Here is a 22,403-nt window from a genome sequence, read left to right on the forward strand (position 1 = left end):
GAAGTTGAAAATCTGAAAAATAATCAACTAGTCCTTATTTACTTAGATAGTTTAAAAAAATTTTCTTAAAATCTACATAATTGGTAATTATCTGGATAACGATTTTTCTAATATTTTAAAAATTAGTTTTTAAAATTTACATATTGTTATTATTGCTGAATTTACGATCTTGTAAACTTAAAATTCGTTGAATTATTCGTGTAATTAGTTATAAATTATAATTAATTAATTAATTAATTTTATAAATGCAATATTTTGACTCGATATCTTATACATAGAATATGACAAATTCCCAATTTTCATTAAAATCTGAAATTAATCATGGCAAAATATCCAGTATAGTGATTTCTAATTTTTTAAAAAATTAATTTTAAAATCTCACCAAATGTTATAAGGAATAAGACTTATCCAAAAACCTTAAAATTCGAAATTTTCATTAATTAAGCATATAAATATAAAAATTAATATAAGTATTAATTGAATTTATTTTATGAAAAAATTTTGAATCTTCCTAAATACTCACCATAATGTTCATTTTATAAATCTGAGATTACGAATTTGTGAAAACTTAAATTCGTAGAAATATTGTCTTAAATTAGCATAATAATTATATTAATGTTAATATGAATTAAGCCTTAAATTTATATGAAATGCAATATTTGACTATATTATCACTAATGTAATATGACAAATTCCCAATTTTCATTAAAATCTAATAGTTGAAATCTTCGAAAATATTATCAAGCTATAGCCTTGATTTTTCTTGATTTTTTGAAAAAAAAATTTTCCTAAATTCACCATAGATGTTTTTCGTGTTTTAAAAAATTTTGGTCAAAACCTAAAATTTACGTGGTTAGTCAGTAATTGGTAAACAAAATTGAATAGTAATTATATTAATTATAATATATAATTAAGCTATAATTTTAGAATTAAATAATTTTGAATCGATATCCTTAATCACCATATAGAATATGACAAATTCCCAAATTTTCATTAAAATCTGAAGAAGTTGAACATCTGAGCAATATATTGGATTTTTCTTGATATTTTTGAAAAAATAGATTTTCCTAAAATTCTCACCATAGATGTTTTTACGTGTGCTTAATAAGAATCTGAGGTGAAAACCTTAAAATTCGTGGAATTAGTCGTGTAATTAGCATATTAATTTAATTATAATTAATGTTAAGTATATAATTACGCGCTTAATTTATGAAATGCAATATTTTGACTCGATATCCTTAATCACCATATACAATATGATATATTCCCAAATTTTCATTAAAATCTTAAGAAGTTGAAAATCTGAGATTTGATATTTAAATATTCAAAATTCCTTTTTACTGTGAATAACTGGTAAACCTAATCTGAAGTCGTGTAATAGAATTATATTAAGTAAATAGCTATTAGAAATGCAATTTGACTCAACCTATCACCATAAATTACATCAATTTTCATAAAACTAATTGAATTGCAATTACCGGATTTTATTTGAAAAAAATTTCTAATCATAGATGTTAGTGTAAGAATTTAATAATGATATCGTATACATATAATATATAAGTTATTAAGCCTATTTATGAATATTCTCGATACTACACCTAAATAAATCCATTTATAATCTAAATTTAAATATACAAGAATTTCTTGTATTTGAAAATGATTCAATTCTCACAATTTTTACGTGAAGATCTGGTAACTTAAAATGATTACTGAATAGATATATAAAATGTAATAACTTATTTATAAAGCAATATTGACCGATTCCTACACATATCATAATACCCAATTTCATTAAAATCAAAGTTGCAAATCAATGATATTTAAAAATAGATTTTCCTAAAATTCTCACCATAGATGTTTAGGTGTAATAGAATCTGTGTAAACTTAATTCGTGGAATTATCGTGTAATACAATTATAATAATTAATGTTAATATATAATTACCTATAATTTTATGAAATGCAATATTTTGACTCGATATCCTTAATCACCATATAAATATGACATATTCCCAAATTTTCATTAAAATCTGAAGAAGTTGAAAATCTGAGCAAAATATTATCCAAGGCTATAGCCTTGGATTTTTCTTGGTATTTTTGAAAAAATAGATTTTCCTAAAATTCTCACCATAGATGTTTTTACGTGTGCTGAATAAGAATCTGTGGTCAAAACCTTAAAATTCGTGGAATTAGTCGTGTAATTAGCATATAATATAATTATAATTAATGTTAAGTATGTAATTAAGCGCTTAATTTTATGAAATGCAATATATTGACGATATCCTTAATCACCATATAGAATATGACAAATTCCCAAATTTTCATTAAAATCTGAAGAAGTTGAAAATCTGAGCAAAATATTATCCAAGGCTATTGCCTTGGATTTTTCTTGATATTTTTGAAAAAATAGATTTTCCTAAAATTCTCACCATAGATGTTTTTACGTGTGCTGAATAAGAATCTGTGGTCAAAACCTTAAAATTCGTGGAATTAGTCGTGTAATTAGCATATTAATATAATTATAATTAATGTTAAGTATATAATTAAGCGCTTAATTTTATGAAATGCAATATTTTGACTCGATATCCTTAATCACCATATACAATATGATATATTCCCAAATTTTCATTAAAATCTTAAGAAGTTGAAAATCTGAGCAAAATATTATCCTAGTCTTGGATTTTTCTTGATATTTTTGAAAAAAATAGATTTTCCTAAAATTCTCACCATAGATGTTTTTACGTGTGCTGAATACGAATCTGTGGTCAAAACCTTAAAATTCGTGAATTAGTCGTGTAACTTAGCATATTGATATCATTATAATTAATGTTATGTATGTAATTAAGCGCTTAGTTTTATGAAATGCAATATTTTGACTCGATATCCTTAATCACCATGTCGAATATGACATATTTTTGAGAAAATAGATTTTCCTAAAATTTTCACCATAGATGTTTTTACTTGTGCTGAATAAGAATCTGTGGTCAAAACCTTAAAATTCGTGGAATTAGTCGTGTAATTAGCGTATCAATATAATTATAATGAATGTTAAGCATGTAATTACGCGCTTAATTTTATGAATGCAATATTTTGACTCAATATCCTTAATCACCATATACAATATAACATATTCCCAAATTTTCATTAAAATCTTAAGAAGTTGAAAATCTGAGCAAAATATTATCCAAGGCTATAGCCTTGGATTTTTCTTGATATTTTTGAAAAAATAGATTTTCCTAAAATTCTCACCATAGATGTTTTTACGTGTGCTGAATAAGAATCTGTGGTCAAAACCTTAAAATTCGTGGAATTAGTCGTGTAATTAGCGTATCAATATAATTATAATGAATGTTAAGCATGTAATTACGCGCTTAATTTTATGAAATGCAATATTTTGACTCGATATCCTTAATCACCATATAGAATGTGACAATTTCCCAAATTTTCATTAAAATCTGAAGAAGTTGAAAATCTGAGCAAAATATTATCCAAGGCTATAGCCTTGGATTTTTCTTGATATTTTGTAAAAAAATAGATTTTCCTAAAATTCTCACCATAGATGTTTTTACGTGCGCTGAATACGAATCTGTGGTCAAAACCTTAAAATTCGTAGAATTAGTCGTGTAACTAGCATATAATTATAATTAATGTTAAGATGTAATTAAGCGCTTAATTTTATGAAATGCAATATTTTGACTCGATATCCTTAATCACCATATAGAATATGACAAATTCCCAAATTTTCATTAAAATCTGAATAAGTTGAAAATCTGCGCAAAATATTATCCAAGGCTATAGCCTTGGATTTTTCTTGATATTTTTGAAAAAATAGATTTTCCTAAAATTCTCACCATAGATGTTTATACGCGTGTTGAATAAGAATCTGTGGTCAAAACCTTAAAATTCGTGGAATTAGTCGTGTAATTAGCATATTAATATAATTATAATTAATGTTAAGTATATAATTAAGCGCTTAATTTTATGAAATGCAATATTTTGACTCGATATCCTTAATCACCATATACAATATAACATATTCCCAAATTTTCATTAAAATCTGAAGAAGTTGAACATCTGAGCAAAATATTATCCAAGGCTATAGCCTTGGATTTTTCTTGATATTTTTGAAAAATAGATTTTCCTAAAATTCTCACCATAGATGTTTTTACGTGTGCTGAATAAGAATCTGAGGTCAAAACCTTAAAATTCGTGGAATTAGTCGTGTAATTAGCGTATCAATATAATTATAATGAATGTTAAGCATGTAATTACGCGCTTAATTTTATGAAATGCAATATTTTGACTCGATATCCTTAATCACCATATACAATATAACATATTCCCAAATTTTCATTAAAATCTGAAGAAGTTGAAAATCTGAGCAAAATGTTATCCAAGGCTTGGATTTTTCTTGATATTTTTGAAAAAATAGATTTTCCTAAAATTCACACCATAGATGTTTTTACGTGTGCTGAATACGAATCTTTGGTGAAAACCTTAAAATTCGTAGAATTAGTCGTGTAATTAGCATATAATTATAATTAATGTTAAATATGTAATTAAGCTCTTAATTTTATGAAATGCAATATTTTGACTTGATATCCTTAATCACCATATAGAATATGACAAATTCCCAAATTTTCATTAAAATCTGAATAAGTTGAAAATCTGCGCAAAATATTATCCAAGGCTATAGCCTTGGATTTTTCTTGATATTTTTGAAAAAATAGATTTTCCTAAAATTCTCACCATAGATGTTTATACGCGTGTTGAATAAGAATCTGTGGTCAAAACCTTAAAATTCGTGGAATTAGTCGTGTAATTAGCATATTAATATAATTATAATTAATGTTAAGTATATAATTAAGCGCTTAATTTTATGAAATGCAATATTTTGACTCGATATCCTTAATCACCATATACAATATAACATATTCCCAAATTTTCATTAAAATCTGAAGAAGTTGAACATCTGAGCAAAATATTATCCAAGGCTATAGCCTTGGATTTTTCTTGATATTTTTGAAAAAATAGATTTTCCTAAAATTCTCACCATAGATGTTTTTACGTGTGCTGAATAAGAATCTGAGGTCAAAACCTTAAAATTCGTGGAATTAGTCGTGTAATTAGCGTATCAATATAATTATAATGAATGTTAAGCATGTAATTACGCGCTTAATTTTATGAAATGCAATATTTTGACTCGATATCCTTAATCACCATATAGAATATGACAAATTCCCAAATTTTCATTAAAATCTGAAGAAGTTGAAAATCTGAGCAAAATGTTATCCAAGGCTTGGATTTTTCTTGATATTTTTGAAAAAATAGATTTTCCTAAAATTCTCACCATAGATGTTTTTACGTGTGCTGAATACGAATCTGTGGTCAAAACCTTAAAATTCGTAGAATTAGTCGTGTAATTAGCATATTAATATAATTATAATTAATGTTAAGTATATAATTAAGCGCTTAATTTTATGAAATGCAATATTTTGAATCGATATCCTTAATCACCATATAGAATGTGACAAATTCCCAAATTTTCATTAAAATCTGAAGAAGTTGAAAATCTGAACAAAATATTATCCTAGTCCTTGGATTTTTCTTGATATTTTTGAAAAAATAGATTTTCCTAAAATTCTCACCATAGATGTTTTTACGTGTGCTGAATAAGAATCTGTGGTCAAAACCTTAAAATTCGTGGAATTAGTCGTGTAATTAGCATATTGATATCATTATAATTAATGTTATGTATGTAATTAAGCGCTTAGTTTTATGAAATGCAATATTTTGACTCGATATCCTTAATCACCATGTCGAATATGACATATTTTTGAGAAAATAGATTTTCCTAAAATTTTCACCATAGATGTTTTTACTTGTGCTGAATAAGAATCTGTGGTCAAAACCTTAAAATTCGTGGAATTAGTCGTGTAATTAGCGTATCAATATAATTATAATGAATGTTAAGCATGTAATTACGCGCTTAATTTTATGAAATGCAATATTTTGACTCAATATCCTTAATCACCATATACAATATAACATATTCCCAAATTTTCATTAAAATCTTAAAAAATTGAAAATCTGAGCAAAATATTATCCAAGGCTATAGCCTTGGATTTTTCTTGATATTTTTGAAAAAATAGATTTTCCTAAAATTCTCACCATAGATGTTTTTACGTGCGCTTAATACGAATCTGTGGTCAAAACCTTAAAATTCGTGGAATTAGTCGTGTAATTAGCGTATCAATATAATTATAATGAATGTTAAGCATGTAATTACGCGCTTAATTTTATGAAATGCAATATTTTGACTCGATATCCTTAATCACCATATAGAATGTGACAATTTCCCAAATTTTCATTAAAATCTGAAGAAGTTGAAAATCTGAGCAAAATATTATCCAAGGCTATAGCCTTGGATTTTTCTTGATATTTTTGAAAAAATAGATTTTCCTAAAATTCTCACCATAGATGTTTTTACGTGTGCTGAATACGAATCTGTGGTGAAAACCTTAAAATTCGTAGAATTAGTCGTGTAATTAGCATATAATTATAATTAATGTTAAATATGTAATTAAGCTCTTAATTTTATGAAATGCAATATTTTGACTCGATATCCTTAATCACCATATAGAATATGACAAATTCCCAAATTTTCATTAAAATCTGAAGAAGTTGAAAATCTGCGCAAAATATTATCCAAGGCTATAGCCTTGGATTTTTCTTGATATTTTTGAAAAAATAGATTTTCCTAAAATTCTCACCATAGATGTTTTTACGTGTGTTGAATAAGAATCTGTGGTCAAAACCTTAAAATTCGTGGAATTAGTCGTGTAATTAGCATATTAATATAATTATAATTAATGTTAAGTATATAATTAAGCGCTTAATTTTATGAAATGCAATATTTTGACTCGATATCCTTAATCACCATATACAATATAACATATTCCCAAATTTTCATTAAAATCTGAAGAAGTTGAAAATCTGAGCAAAATATTATCCAAGGCTATAGCCTTGGATTTTTCTTGATATTTTTGAAAAAATAGATTTTCCTAAAATTCTCACCATAGATGTTTTTACGTGTGCTGAATAAGAATCTGAGGTCAAAACCTTAAAATTCGTGGAATTAGTCGTGTAATTAGCGTATCAATATAATTATAATGAATGTTAAGCATGTAATTACGCGCTTAATTTTATGAAATGCAATATTTTGACTCGATATCCTTAATCACCATATAGAATATGACATATTCCCAAATTTTCATTAAAATCTGAAGAAGTTGAAAATCTGAGCAAAATGTTATCCAAGGCTTGGATTTTTCTTGATATTTTTGAAAAAATAGATTTTCCTAAAATTCTCACCATAGATGTTTTTACGTGTGCTGAATACGAATCTGTGGTCAAAACCTTAAAATTCGTGAAATTACTCGTGTAATTAGCATATTGATATCATTATAATTAATGTTATGTATGTAATTAAGCGCTTAGTTTTATGAAATGCAATATTTTGACTCGATATCCTTAATCACCATGTCGAATATGACATATTTTTGAGAAAATAGATTTTCCTAAAATTTTCACCATAGATGTTTTTACTTGTGCTGAATAAGAATCTGTGGTCAAAACCTTAAAATTCGTGGAATTAGTCGTGTAATTAGCGTATCAATATAATTATAATGAATGTTAAGCATGTAATTACGCGCTTAATTTTATGAAATGCAATATTTTGACTCAATATCCTTAATCACCATATACAATATAACATATTCCCAAATTTTCATTAAAATCTTAAAAAATTGAAAATCTGAGCAAAATATTATCCAAGGCTATAGCCTTGGATTTTTCTTGATATTTTTGAAAAAATAGATTTTCCTAAAATTCTCACCATAGATGTTTTTACGTGTGCTGAATACGAATCTGTGGTCAAAACCTTAAAATTCGTGGAATTAGTCGTGTAATTAGCGTATCAATTATAATTAATGTTAAATATGTAATTAAGCTCTTAATTTTATGAAATGCAATATTTTGACTCGATATCCTTAATCACCATATAGAATATGACAAATTCCCAAATTTTCATTAAAATCTGAATAAGTTGAAAATCTGCGCAAAATATTATCCAAGGCTATAGCCTTGGATTTTTCTTGATATTTTTGAAAAAATAGATTTTCCTAAAATTCTCACCATAGATGTTTATACGCGTGTTGAATAAGAATCTGTGGTCAAAACCTTAAAATTCGTGGAATTAGTCGTGTAATTAGCATATTAATATAATTATAATTAATGTTAAGTATATAATTAAGCGCTTAATTTTATGAAATGCAATATTTTGACTCGATATCCTTAATCACCATATACAATATGACAAATTCCCAAATTTTCATTAAAATCTGAAGAAGTTGAACATCTGAGCAAAATATTATCCAAGGCTATAGCCTTGATCTTGATTTTTCTTGATATTTTGAAAAATAGATTTTCCTAAAATTCTCACCATAGATGTTTTTACGTGTGCTGAATAAGAATCTGAGGTCAAAACCTTAAAATTCGTGGAATTAGTCGTGTAATTAGCATATTAATATAATTATAATTAATGTTAAGTATATAATTAAGCGCTTAATTTTATGAAATGCAATATTTTGACTCGATATCCTTAATCACCATATACAATATAACATATTCCCAAATTTTCATTAAAATCTGAAGAAGTTGAAAATCTGAGCAAAATATTATCCAAGGCTATAGCCTTGGATTTTTCTTGATATTTTTGAAAAAATAGATTTTCCTAAAATTCTCACCATAGATGTTTTTACGTGTGCTGAATAAGAATCTGAGGTCAAAACCTTAAAATTCGTGGAATTAGTCGTGTAATTAGCATATAATATAATTATAATGAATGTTAAGATGTAATTAAGCTCTTAATTTTATGAAATGCAATATTTTGACTCGATATCCTTAATCACCATATAGAATATGACAAATTCCCAAATTTTCATTAAAATCTGAAGAAGTTGAAAATCTGCGCAAAATATTATCCAAGGCTATAGCCTTGGATTTTTCTTGATATTTTTGAAAAAATAGATTTTCCTAAAATTCTCACCATAGATGTTTTTACGCGTGTTGAATAAGAATCTGTGGTCAAAACCTTAAAATTCGTGGAATTAGTCGTGTAATTAGCATATTAATATAATTATAATTAATGTTAAGTATATAATTAAGCGCTTAATTTTATGAAATGCAATATTTTGACTCGATATCCTTAATCACCATATAGAATATGATATATTCCCAAATTTTCATTAAAATCTGAAGAAGTTGAAAATCTGAGCAAAATATTATCCAAGGCTATAGCCTTGGATTTTTCTTGATATTTTTGAAAAAATAGATTTTCCTAAAATTCTCACCATAGATGTTTTTACGTGTGCTGAATAAGAATCTGAGGTCAAAACCTTAAAATTCGTGGAATTAGTCGTGTAATTAGCGTATCAATATAATTATAATGAATGTTAAGTATGTAATTACGCGCTTAATTTTATGAAATGCAATATTTTGACTCGATATCCTTAATCACCATATACAATATAACATATTCCCAAATTTTCATTAAAATCTGAAGAAGTTGAAAATCTGAGCAAAATGTTATCCAAGGCTTGGATTTTTCTTGATATTTTTGAAAAAATAGATTTTCCTAAAATTCTCACCATAGATGTTTTTACGTGTGCTGAATACGAATCTGTGGTCAAAACCTTAAAATTCGTGGAATTAGTCGTGTAATTAGCATATAATATAATTATAATTAATGTTAAGTATGTAATTAAGCTCTTAATTTTATGAAATGCAATATTTTGACTCGATATCCTTAATCACCATATAGAATATGACAAATTCCCAAATTTTCATTAAAATCTGAAGAAGTTGAAAATCTGCGCAAAATATTATCCAAGGCTATAGCCTTGGATTTTTCTTGATATTTTTGAAAAAATAGATTTTCCTAAAATTCTCACCATAGATGTTTTTACGTGTGCTGAATAAGAATCTGTGGTCAAAACCTTAAAATTCGTGGAATTAGTCGTGTAATTAGCATATTAATATAATTATAATTAATGTTAAGTATATAATTAAGCGCTTAATTTTATGAAATGCAATATTTTGACTCGATATCCTTAATCACCATATAGAATATGATATATTCCCAAATTTTCATTAAAATCTGAAGAAGTTGAAAATCTGAGCAAAATATTATCCAAGGCTATAGCCTTGGATTTTTCTTGATATTTTTGAAAAAATAGATTTTCCTAAAATTCTCACCATAGATGTTTTTACGTGTGCTGAATAAGAATCTGTGGTCAAAACCTTAAAATTCGTGGAATTAGTCGTGTAATTAGCATATTAATATAATTATAATTAATGTTAAGTATGTAATTAAGCGCTTAATTTTATGAAATGCAATATTTTGACTCGATATCCTTAATCACCATATAGAATATGACAAATTCCCAAATTTTCATTAAAATCTGAAGAAGTTGAAAATCTGAGCAAAATATTATCCAAGGCTATAGCCTTGGATTTTTCTTGATATTTTTGAAAAAATAGATTTTCCTAAAATTCTCACCATAGATGTTTTTACGTGTGCTGAATAAGAATCTGTGGTCAAAACCTTAAAATTCGTGGAATTAGTCGTGTAATTAGCATATTAATATAATTATAATTAATGTTAAGTATGTAATTAAGCGCTTAATTTTATGAAATGCAATATTTTGACTCGATATCCTTAATCACCATATACAATATGATATATTCCCAAATTTTCATTAAAATCTGAAGAAGTTGAAAATCTGAGCAAAATGTTATCCAAGGCTATAGCCTTGGATTTTTCTTGATATTTTTGAAAAAATAGATTTTCCTAAAATTCTCACCATAGATGTTTTTACGTGTGCTGAATAAGAATCTGTGGTCAAAACCTTAAAATTCGTGGAATTAGTCGTGTAATTAGCATATTAATATAATTATAATTAATGTTAAGTATGTAATTAAGCGCTTAATTTTATGAAATGCAATATTTTGACTCGATATCCTTAATCACCATATAGAATATGACAAATTCCCAAATTTTCATTAAAATCTGAAGAAGTTGAAAATCTGCGCAAAATATTATCCAAGGCTATAGCCTTGGATTTTTCTTGATATTTTTGAAAAAATAGATTTTCCTAAAATTCTCACCATAGATGTTTTTACGTGTGCTGAATAAGAATCTGTGGTCAAAACCTTAAAATTCGTGGAATTAGTCGTGTAATTAGCATATTAATATAATTATAATTAATGTTAAGTATATAATTAAGCGCTTAATTTTATGAAATGCAATATTTTGACTCGATATCCTTAATCACCATATAGAATATGACAAATTCCCAAATTTTCATTAAAATCTGAAGAAGTTGAAAATCTGAGCAAAATATTATCCAAGGCCTTGGATTTTTCTTGATATTTTTGAAAAAATAGATTTTCCTAAAATTCTCACCATAGATGTTTTTACGTGTGCTGAATAAGAATCTGTGGTCAAAACCTTAAAATTCGTGGAATTAGTCGTGTAATTAGCATATTAATATAATTATAATTAATGTTAAGTATAATATTAAGCTCTTAATTTTATGAAATACAATATTTTGACTCGATATCCTTAATCACCATATAGAATATGACAAATTCCCAAATTTTCATTAAAATCTGAAGAAGTTGAAAATCTGCGCAAAATATTATCCAAGGCTATAGCCTTGGATTTTTCTTGATATTTTTGAAAAAATAGATTTTCCTAAAATTCTCACCATAGATGTTTTTACGTGTGCTGAATAAGAATCTGTGGTCAAAACCTTAAAATTCGTGGAATTAGTCGTGTAATTAGCATATTAATATAATTATAATTAATGTTAAGTATATAATTAAGCGCTTAATTTTATGAAATGCAATATTTTGACTCGATATCCTTAATCACCATATAGAATATGACAAATTCCCAAATTTTCATTAAAATCTGAATAAGTTGAAAATCTGCGCAAAATATTATCCAAGGCTATAGCCTTGGATTTTTCTTGATATTTTTGAAAAAATAGATTTTCCTAAAATTCTCACCATAGATGTTTATACGCGTGTTGAATAAGAATCTGTGGTCAAAACCTTAAAATTCGTGGAATTAGTCGTGTAATTAGCATATTAATATAATTATAATTAATGTTAAGTATATAATTAAGCGCTTAATTTTATGAAATGCAATATTTTGACTCGATATCCTTAATCACCATATACAATATAACATATTCCCAAATTTTCATTAAAATCTGAAGAAGTTGAACATCTGAGCAAAATATTATCCAAGGCTATAGCCTTGGATTTTTCTTGATATTTTTGAAAAAATAGATTTTCCTAAAATTCTCACCATAGATGTTTTTACGTGTGCTGAATAAGAATCTGAGGTCAAAACCTTAAAATTCGTGGAATTAGTCGTGTAATTAGCGTATCAATATAATTATAATGAATGTTAAGCATGTAATTACGCGCTTAATTTTATGAAATGCAATATTTTGACTCGATATCCTTAATCACCATATACAATATAACATATTCCCAAATTTTCATTAAAATCTTAAAAAGTTGAAAATCTGAGCCTTGGATTTTTCTTGATATTTTTAAAAAAATAGATTTTCCTAAAATTCTCACCATAGATGTTTTTACGTGCGCTGAATACGAATCTGTGGTCAAAACCTTAAAATTCGTAGAATTAGTCGTGTAACTAGCATATTAATATAATTATAATGAATGTTAAGCATGTAATTACGCGCTTAATTTTATGAAATGCAATATTTTGACTCGATATCCTTAATCACCATATAGAATATGATATATTCCCAAATTTTCATTAAAATCTGAAGAAGTTGAAAATCTGAGCAAAATATTATCCTAGGCTATAGCCTTGGATTTTCTTGATATTTTTAAAAAAATAGATTTTCCTAAAATTTTCACCCTAGATGTTTTTACGTGTGCTGAATAAGAATCTGTGGTCAAAACCTTAAAATTCGTGGAATTAGTCGTGTAATTAGCATATTAATATAATTACAATTTAATGTTAAGTATGTAATTAACGGCTTAATTTTATGAAATGCAATATTTTGACTCGATATCCTTAATCACCATATAGAATATGACAAATTCCCAAATTTTCATTAAAATCTGAAGAAGTTGAAAATCTAAGGAAAATATTTTTCTTGATATTTTTGAAATAATCTTGGATTTACTTGATATTTATGATACACTTGGATTTTTCTTGATTTTTTCGGAAAAATAGATTTTCTTGAAATTTTGAGCATAGATATTTTTATGTATGCTGAATACGAATCTCTGGTCAAAATATAAAAATTCGTATAATTACTCGAGTAATTAGCATTTAAATTTTATCAATTAGTCTAGGTGCTAATTAAACGGTTAATATTATGAATTACAGTCTTTTGACTCCAAATACTTAGATACCATATAAAATATCATTTATACACAGATTTTGATTAAAATCTGAGGAAGTTGAAAATCTGAGAAAAAAATCCAATTCCTAGGATTTTTCTTGATTTTTTTTGAAAAAATAGATTTTCTTGAAATTTTCAGCATAGATACTTTTATGTATGCTGAATACGAATCTGTGGTCAAAATCTAAAAATTCGTATAATTACTAGAGTAATTAGCATTTAAATTTCATCCCGATCAGTCCAGGTGCTAATTAAACGGTTAATATTATGAAGTACAGTCTTTTGACTCCAAATATTTAAATATCATATAAAATAACATCTATACACAGATTTTAATTAAAATCTGAGGAAGTTGAAAAGATTTTCTTGAAATGTTCAGCATAGATACTTTTATGTATGCTGAATACGAATCTATGGTCAAAATCTAAAAATTCGTATAATTATTCGAGTACTTAGCATTTAGATTTTACCATAATTAGTCCAGGTGCTAATTAAACAGGTTGATATGAATTACAGTCTTTTGACTCCAAATACTTTAATACCATATAGAATAACATCTATACACAGATTTTCATTGAAATCTGAGGAATTTGAAAATCTGTGCATAAAAAAATGCAAGGCTTGGATATTTCTTGATTTTTTTGAAAAAATTAGATTTTCTTGAAATTTTTAGCATACATACTTTTATATATGCTGAATGCAAATCTGTGGTCAAAATCTAAAAATTCATATAATTAGTCTAGTAATTAGCATTTAAATTTTATAATTAGTCCAGGTGCTAATTAACCGATTAATATCATGAATTTCAGTCTCTTGACTCCATATACTTAAATACCATATAAAATGATATCTTTACACTGATTTTCATTAAAATCTGACGAAGTTGAAATTCTGAGCAAAAAATGCAAGGCCTTGGATTTTTCTTGATTTTTTTTGAAAAATTAGATTTTCTTGAAATTTTCAGCATAGATACTTTTATGTATGCTGAATACGAATCTGTGGTCAAAATCTTAAAATTCGTATAATCACTCGAGCAATTAGCATTTAAATTTTCTCATAATTAGTCCAGGTGCTAATTAAACGGTTAATATTATGAATTACAGTCTTTTGACTCCATATACTTAAATACCATATAAAATAACATCTATTCACAGATTTTTATTAAAATCTGAGAAAGTTGAAAATCAGCAAAAAAATGGCTTGGATTTTTCTTGATTTTTTTTTTGAAAAAATAAATTTTCTTGAAATTTTCAGCATAGATACTTTTATGTATGCTGAATAGGAATCTGTGGTCAAAATAAAAAAAATTCGTATTATTACTCGAGTAATTACCATTTAGATTTTATCATAATTAGTCCAGGTGCTAATTAAACGGTTATTATGAATTACAGTCTTTTGACTCCAAATACTTAAATACCATATAAAATAACATCTACACACAGATTTTCAGTAAAATCTGAGGAAGTTGAAAAACTGAGCAAAAAAAATCCAAGGTATTCTCAATGGCTACACTCGTAACCTCTTCTCTTTCCTCACTTTTTGAATACATAATCTTATTGACTGTGGACAGTGAATGAAAATAAAAAAAAAGACTACAGAAACTTATGCAGGACATAGGAAAGCGCTATTTACGTGCTACATCCTGTAGTAGCGGCCCCTTCTCCATAATTTCTTACAATCAGCTTAAGGAGGTCACTAGAACCACAGCAAACACACTCACCGTTTACTTAATAGAAACACTTGATAGAAGTCTTTATTCACCGTCATATACCTGTATGGTTAACTGAAGTTTTCTGTGCAATGAATTGGTTGATACCTGACCCTTTACTGTAAATTATGCCTGAAACTTATTTTCTGCGAAGACAGGCAACTACGTAAGAGAAAGTACAAGTTATATGCAGAAGCTGAGAATCGTAAAGAAAAGCGTAGCTACACAGCTACATAGCAGTCCAGACTTATTTTCGGCTTCTTATCTGGAAATTTCAATTCGAAATAAGTAGTGATCACTCACCTACCACACCCATCAGCAGCTCTCGGTAAGAGTTCTGCTAGGTCTTCCGAAGTCGGCCGATGCTGTACTTTCTTGACTCATCCTCCAGCATGTTCCGGCTGGTATCACAACAGAAAATAACTTATGAAACATATGCAGGTGTTGAATCTTAACTAATGAAGTTTTACTATGATGTGGCATGTCATATCCTAGAATCAGCGTGAATCTCAGTTTCTATAAAGACAAAGACCATAGTATAATAGAGCAAATATATATATATATATATATATATATATATATATATATATATATATATATATATGTATGTATGTATTGAATGTTATCCTTATCAGCACATACTCTTCATTACTGATAACTTTATTATTTGTACTTACGATGTACTGTGATATTACAGGGTTGTGCTGAAGATGGTGCATGTTGTACTAGTTACTTAAACTCATTCCTCGAAATTATGACATTAACTATAGCTTCTTCTTACACCGTGCATATCTCCTGAACACTGTTACTCGTTGTGGTGATTGAGAGATAGCTAGTGTGATTACTGTTTGTGTGTTACGAGGAGCGAGTTTAACACTAGAGTTGCCCCTTCTCTTAACCTTGTGTATACGTATGTGCTATATCTCTACTCCAGTGTATGTAGGCAAACACACACACATACACACACACACCTGTGTAACGTGTGTGTGTGTGTGTGTGTGTGTGTGTGTGATATGCACTGAACACGAATTAGTCCTAATGTGTTGTGTCTCCTTCGCGTGAAGAATGACCCCCTAGCCTCCAGCGCTCTTCATGTGTAGTGTCTCCCTCGACAGAGAGGAACATCCTTCACCTGATGAACGATCCCCATAGCCTTTGGTAGTCTTAATGTACGATGTCTCCTCCGACAGACTGTGAGAGCCTCCATGTGAGGAACAACCCCAGTGATCTGCATGAGCTGTGTCCGTGCACCAGGGTGGTGGGTCATCTCCATATCTCCCTCATGAAGGTAAGGTCACCTCTCATCCATAACTCTGCTTGGACAGGTCTCCACCTCCTTAACGCAAACACCTTTTTTTTTTTTTTTTTACTGATGATGATAATGGCAATGATAATAATATTGATAGAAATGTTTACAATGATAGTAATGATAATGATGATAATGGTATAAATGATGACAATGATAATGATTTGAAAGAAAAACATGAACGCCTACTTTATTCCTCTATCACTGTAAGTAACATGTAACCTGGAATTGCGTATTCGGCAAGGAAATCACTATTTCTTTTAAATGGAACTAAGATTGAGAAATACCAATCATGTATATTTCTTTCAGCATATTTTTCTCAACTCTGGATTTTGTTACTCCGTGCGTTAACAAAGAATATATTGAGATGCGACTGAGACTTGTTTCGAAAAGTAGTTATCGATGGAGATGGGTCTACTCCACACGGGCTGCGTTATGCTTTTTCCATTACCTCAATACACGTGTAGACTTACTAAGGTGCCTCCAAAATGCGCAGCTCCTAGTTCATGTAAGTGTAGTCCGTCCTTCGTAAAACTTTAAGAACATCAGTAAGAGTGCTGCAACAGATTTACAAATTAAGCTTCTAGAAACAGGAAGGAGCGAGCTGAGAGAACCTTACTGAAGAAGGCGCCCCTTATTCCCAGTGCTGGTCCTGAGCAATACTCCTGAAATCATTAGTTTTTCTTTTTTTCGAAAATGCTGAATAAACTGGCTATATTTCTTCAACAGTGCTTCCATTTCTCCTTTAGTATATCTGTTTGTGTTTTTACATATTGATATTACTCTTGCCTCCACCGCCTCACATGCTCATTATCAGTGCCCCTCTTTCGCCTTTCCTTCTTATCACCTCCCTGACTTACTAATCACTTTGACACTAACCGAAAGAACCATGCGTTATAGTCCTAGTATGTATACGAGTGAACAGTATCTGAGAGAGACAAAGGTAAACTTAGTTATCTTGCTCATTGTATGTCCCTCGGATTAAGGGCAGCAGACATTGGTCTGGACAATATTGGTTCGGCAGTGAGTGATGGCAACGATGCTGTGTCGAGGCGAGAAATGTAACCACTTCATCTGTTTCCTCAGACTGATCCTAACGCCAGCCAGTTGCTGCAGAGCTTCTCCTTTCCTCACTTGAGGGAGATCACCGAGTACCTGTTCCTGTACCACGTGAAGGGCCTCACCTCCCTCAGGACCATGTTCCCAAACCTCTCCGTCATCAGGTGAGTGGCTGGCCCTGCCTCCTGCTCCCCTGCAGGCACGATGGTTTACCATGAACGTAGTCACTCCTCTTTTTAACTTCACATGAACACTGTTATTCATCTGTATTTCACATGAACAAAGCCACTCCTGCTGTGTACTTCACATGAACACCGTCAGTCCTCTTGTGTGTTTCCCATGAACACGGTCTTTTCTCTTGTTTACTTCCCATAAACAGTCACTCCAGCTGTGCACTGCACATGAAAACAATCACTGTTGTATACTTCACATAAACACAGCACCTGTGTACCTCTCACATCCCATGAACGCTGAAGTGTCCACCCGACATTGTTATGGTGTCTTTCCTTACGTGACTGACCACGTCATTGACCTTGCAGGGCCACGTCGCTCTTCCACAACTACGCCCTGGTGATCTACAGACTGCCTGACCTCGAGGAAGTGGGGCTGGTCTCGTTAACGACCATCCTCCGTGGCTCCGTCAGGATCGAGAGGAACCCATCACTCTGCTACGCCAATACTATCGACTGGGACCACATCACTCGCTACCGTCTGGGGGAGAACGTTATCAAGGTGAGTCAAGATAGACTAGCTGGTCTCATGAGGCAAGCCATGCACGCCATGAGTCTGTGGTGTTAGTGAACATCTTTAATCTCACAACCCATCCGTTTCTTAATCTGGAGGACATGAACGAAAGATTTATTTTATCTCTGCCTGAGGCAGATGAGTCGGTCTGTGTTCTTTAGCTGTTGTGAACTTTTTTTTTTGTCTCGCTCTTACCTGGACAGAGGAACCGGGAGGAGGTGGAGTGCGCCTCATGCCCTGGGAACCTGCAGTGTCGTGGATCACACCAGTGTGATGAAGACCGGTGCTGGGGACCCCAACACTGCCAGCTCTGTGAGTGCATCAGAACTTTGCCCTGAAATGGGGTTTTAGATGAGAACTTTCATTTGATACGGTTCATGCAAATTAGATGGCATATATTTGAGGACTTGATTAGACAGTTTAGATAGTCAAACATTTATATTCCAGCTTCCCGTATTGATATGAATCAGGAGAAAGCATGACTGTTAGCTAGTGAATTTATATAGTCTTAGATCAAAACTTTCATTAAATGCGATTTATGGAAATCAAATGGCATATATTTTTGGACTTGATTAGACAGTTTTGATAGTAAAAAGTTTATATTACAGTTTTGCTGTATTGATATGAATCGAGAGAAAGCATGACACTGTTAGATGGTAAATTTATATAGTCTGTAAATTGCTTGGTCTGTCACCCATGGAAGCGCCAAGATAGGCGAGGCGCTTAACCCAAGTACCGATGACGCTTTTCTCTGTAGCTTTTACCCACATGGCAACACAACTGGTGCTGTGTTATTGTTACATTGTACACAGTCCTTCAGTCATACCCTGGCTACATTCCTCGGCCATTTATTGTTTCCCCTTCATTCCGCTCGTCTTGCCTCTCTTGGTCTCCTCATACCTTTCCCCTTTTATGTAATTATTGAAGCAACATTCATATTTTCCCCCACGGTGTATATCGTACGTGAGAACGTAATATTTCAGTCAGGTGTTGGCTATATTTGCTGAAGGAATCCACCAGCAAATGCTCAGAGCGTTGCTCACGTGAAGGTGAACAGATAATAATTAGCAGCCGAGGTATTTAAGGGATATTCTGCAGCGGGGGACCTGTTGTGATAGTAGGCACGACCTGTTGTGATAGTAGGGACGACCTGTTGTGATAGGAAGGACGACCTGTTGTGATAGTAGGCACGACCTGTTGTGATAGTAGGGACGACCTGTTGTGATAGTAGGCACGACCTGTTGTGATAGTAGGGACGACCTGTTGTGATAGTAGGGACGACCTGTTGTGATAGTAGACACGACCTGGTGTGACAGTAGGCACGACCTCCTTGTATCATATAGCTAGACAGGACTAAGGACTTTCCTGTGAGTGGCGTCCGTGTTTGGTTACTGTACCATGGCTGATATTTCGTTCGTTACCTATTATCCTTCGTTGTTCAGCTGCATATCTCTGGCACCCGAAGGAAACTCTGTTCGAATTGGGGTATAAAAAGGGGTTTGGAATGACAGGTTTAGTGTTTGGTAATCGTTATTTGTATCGAATCAATGGCAATAGTTACATTGCTTTATTTACACTGTATCATCCCAAGTAATGCATCGTAACATCCTAGTGATACACTGTATCATCCAAGTAATGCACTGTAACATCCTAGTAATACACTGTATCATCCCAAGTAATGCATCGTAACATCCTAGTGATACACTGTATCATCCCAAGTAATGCACTGTAACATCCTAGTAATACACTGTATCATCCCAAGTAATGCATCGTAACATCCTAGTAATACACTGTATCATCCCAAGTAATGCATCGTAACATCCTAGTGATACACTGTATCATCCAAGTAATGCATTGTAACATCCTAGTGATACACTGTATCATCCAAGTAATGCACTGTAACATCCTAGTAATACACTGTATCATCCCAAGTAATGCATCGTAACATCCCAGTAATACACTGTATCATCCCAAGTAATGCATTGTATTGCCCCCAGTAACACATCGTTTCTCCCTAGTGACGCACAATACCATATCAATAAAGACACTGTATTGACCCATCGATACACTGCATCATGCTAGTGTTGCACTGCATCACCCTTTTGATGAATTATATCATCCCAGAAATACACTGTATCACCCTGGTAATGCAGTGAATCATTCATGTAATACACTGTATCATACTAAGAATGCACTGAATCACAGCAATGATACACTGTATCACCCCTTAATCATGCAGTGTATCATACCTGTAATACACTGTATCACTCCGTAGTAAAATTGTGTATTATCTTGCTAATACACTGTATCATTCCAGTAATGCACTGTATCAACCTAGTAATACAGTGTATCATCCCCTAGTAATCCACTGTATCATCCCCTAGTAACACACTGTATCATTCCTTAGTAATACAGTATATCATCCCCTATTAATACAGTGTATCATCCCCTAGTAATATACTGTATCATCACTTAGTAATACAGTGTATCATCCCCTAGTAATACAGTGTATCATCCCCTAGTAATATACTGTATCATCACTTAGTAATACAGTGTATCATCCCCTAGTAATACAGTGTATCATCCCTTAGTAATACAGTGTATCATCCCTTAGTAATACAGTGTACCAGACCAGTGATACACTGTGATACCCTAGTGATACACTGTATCATCCTAGTAATACACTGCATTACTGCAGGAAAACCACTTCACCTCGCCCCCGCCTCATGTAAACCATGCATCTCTTTAGGAAAACTTAACCTCACCCCAGTAATGCACCACATTGTCCCAGCAATACAGCACATTAACTCAGTACTACAGCATATTACCCCTCTAATACAGTACATTATCTCATCAATACAGCATATCATCTCGGTAATACTGCACATTATCCCAGTAATACAGTACATTATTCCAGCAATACAGCGCATTATCCCAGTAATACAGTACATTATTCCAGCAATACAGCACATTATCCCAGTAATACAGCACATCATTCCAGTAATACAGTAATTCTAGCAATACAGCACATCATCCCAGTAATACAGTACATAATTCCAGCAATACAGCACATTATCCCAGTAATACAGTACATTATCTCAGTACTACAGCATGTTACCCCTCTGATACAGTACATTATCTCATCAATACAGCATATCATCTCGGTAATACTGCACATTATCCCAATAATACAGTACATTATTCCAGCAATACGGCACATTATCCCAGTAATACAGTACATTATTCCAGCAATACAGCACATTATCCCAGTAATATAGCACATTATCCCAGTAATACAGTACATTATTCCAGTAATACAGTACATTATTCCAGCAGTACAGCACATTATTCCAGCAATACAGTACATTATTCCAGCAATACAGCACATTATCCCAGTAATACAGTACATTATTCCAGCAATACAGCACATTATTCCAGTAATACAGTACATTATTCCAGCAGTACAGCACATTATTCCAGTAATACAGTACATTATTCCAGCAGTACAGCACATTATCCCAGTAATAAAGTACATTATTCCAGCAGTACAGCACATTATCCCAGTAATACAGTACGTTATTCCAGCAGTACAGCACATTATTCCAGTAATACAGCACATTATCCCAGTAATACAGTACATTATTCCAGCAGTACAGCACATTATTCCAGCAATACAGCACATTATCCCAGTAATACAGTACATTATTCCAGCAGTACAGCACATTATTCCAGTAATACAGTACATAATTCCAGCAATAGAGAACATTATCCCAGTAATACAGCGCATTATCCAGGTAGTACAACATATTATCCCAGTCTCAGTAATACAGCATATTATCCCTGCATTACAAGACATTATCCCAGTGATACAGTATATTATCCCAGTAATACAACGAATTTCACAGTGATACTGCACGTTATCTTAGTGTTACAGTACCCAAGAAATACAGCACATTATCTCTGTGATATATTACAATTTTCCTGTAAGAAGAACAGTATCCCAGTAAAAACAGTGATAGAGCAGTAATACAGTGCATCATCCCAGCTAAACGTCTGTAACACGGTACTTTA

The 22,403-nt window shown here is 30.9% G+C and overlaps 1 protein-coding gene across 1 annotated transcript in view; it reads left to right on the forward strand.

The window, feature by feature from the left end:
• The window catches only part of LOC139767255 (insulin receptor-related protein-like), a 310,767-nt gene that overhangs the window by 231,202 nt on the left and 57,162 nt on the right, over positions 1 to 22,403 (forward strand). The window contains exons 3-6 of the mRNA XM_071696417.1: positions 16,414 to 16,511; positions 17,616 to 17,752; positions 18,128 to 18,320; positions 18,536 to 18,644. Coding sequence (XP_071552518.1) covers positions 16,414 to 16,511; positions 17,616 to 17,752; positions 18,128 to 18,320; positions 18,536 to 18,644 — 537 coding nt within the window. The remainder of the gene's footprint in view (positions 1 to 16,413; positions 16,512 to 17,615; positions 17,753 to 18,127; positions 18,321 to 18,535; positions 18,645 to 22,403) is intronic.

The sequence above is a fragment of the Panulirus ornatus genome, chromosome 4, assembly GCF_036320965.1.
Source record: "Panulirus ornatus isolate Po-2019 chromosome 4, ASM3632096v1, whole genome shotgun sequence".
In the NCBI taxonomy this organism is placed as follows: domain Eukaryota; kingdom Metazoa; phylum Arthropoda; class Malacostraca; order Decapoda; family Palinuridae; genus Panulirus; species Panulirus ornatus.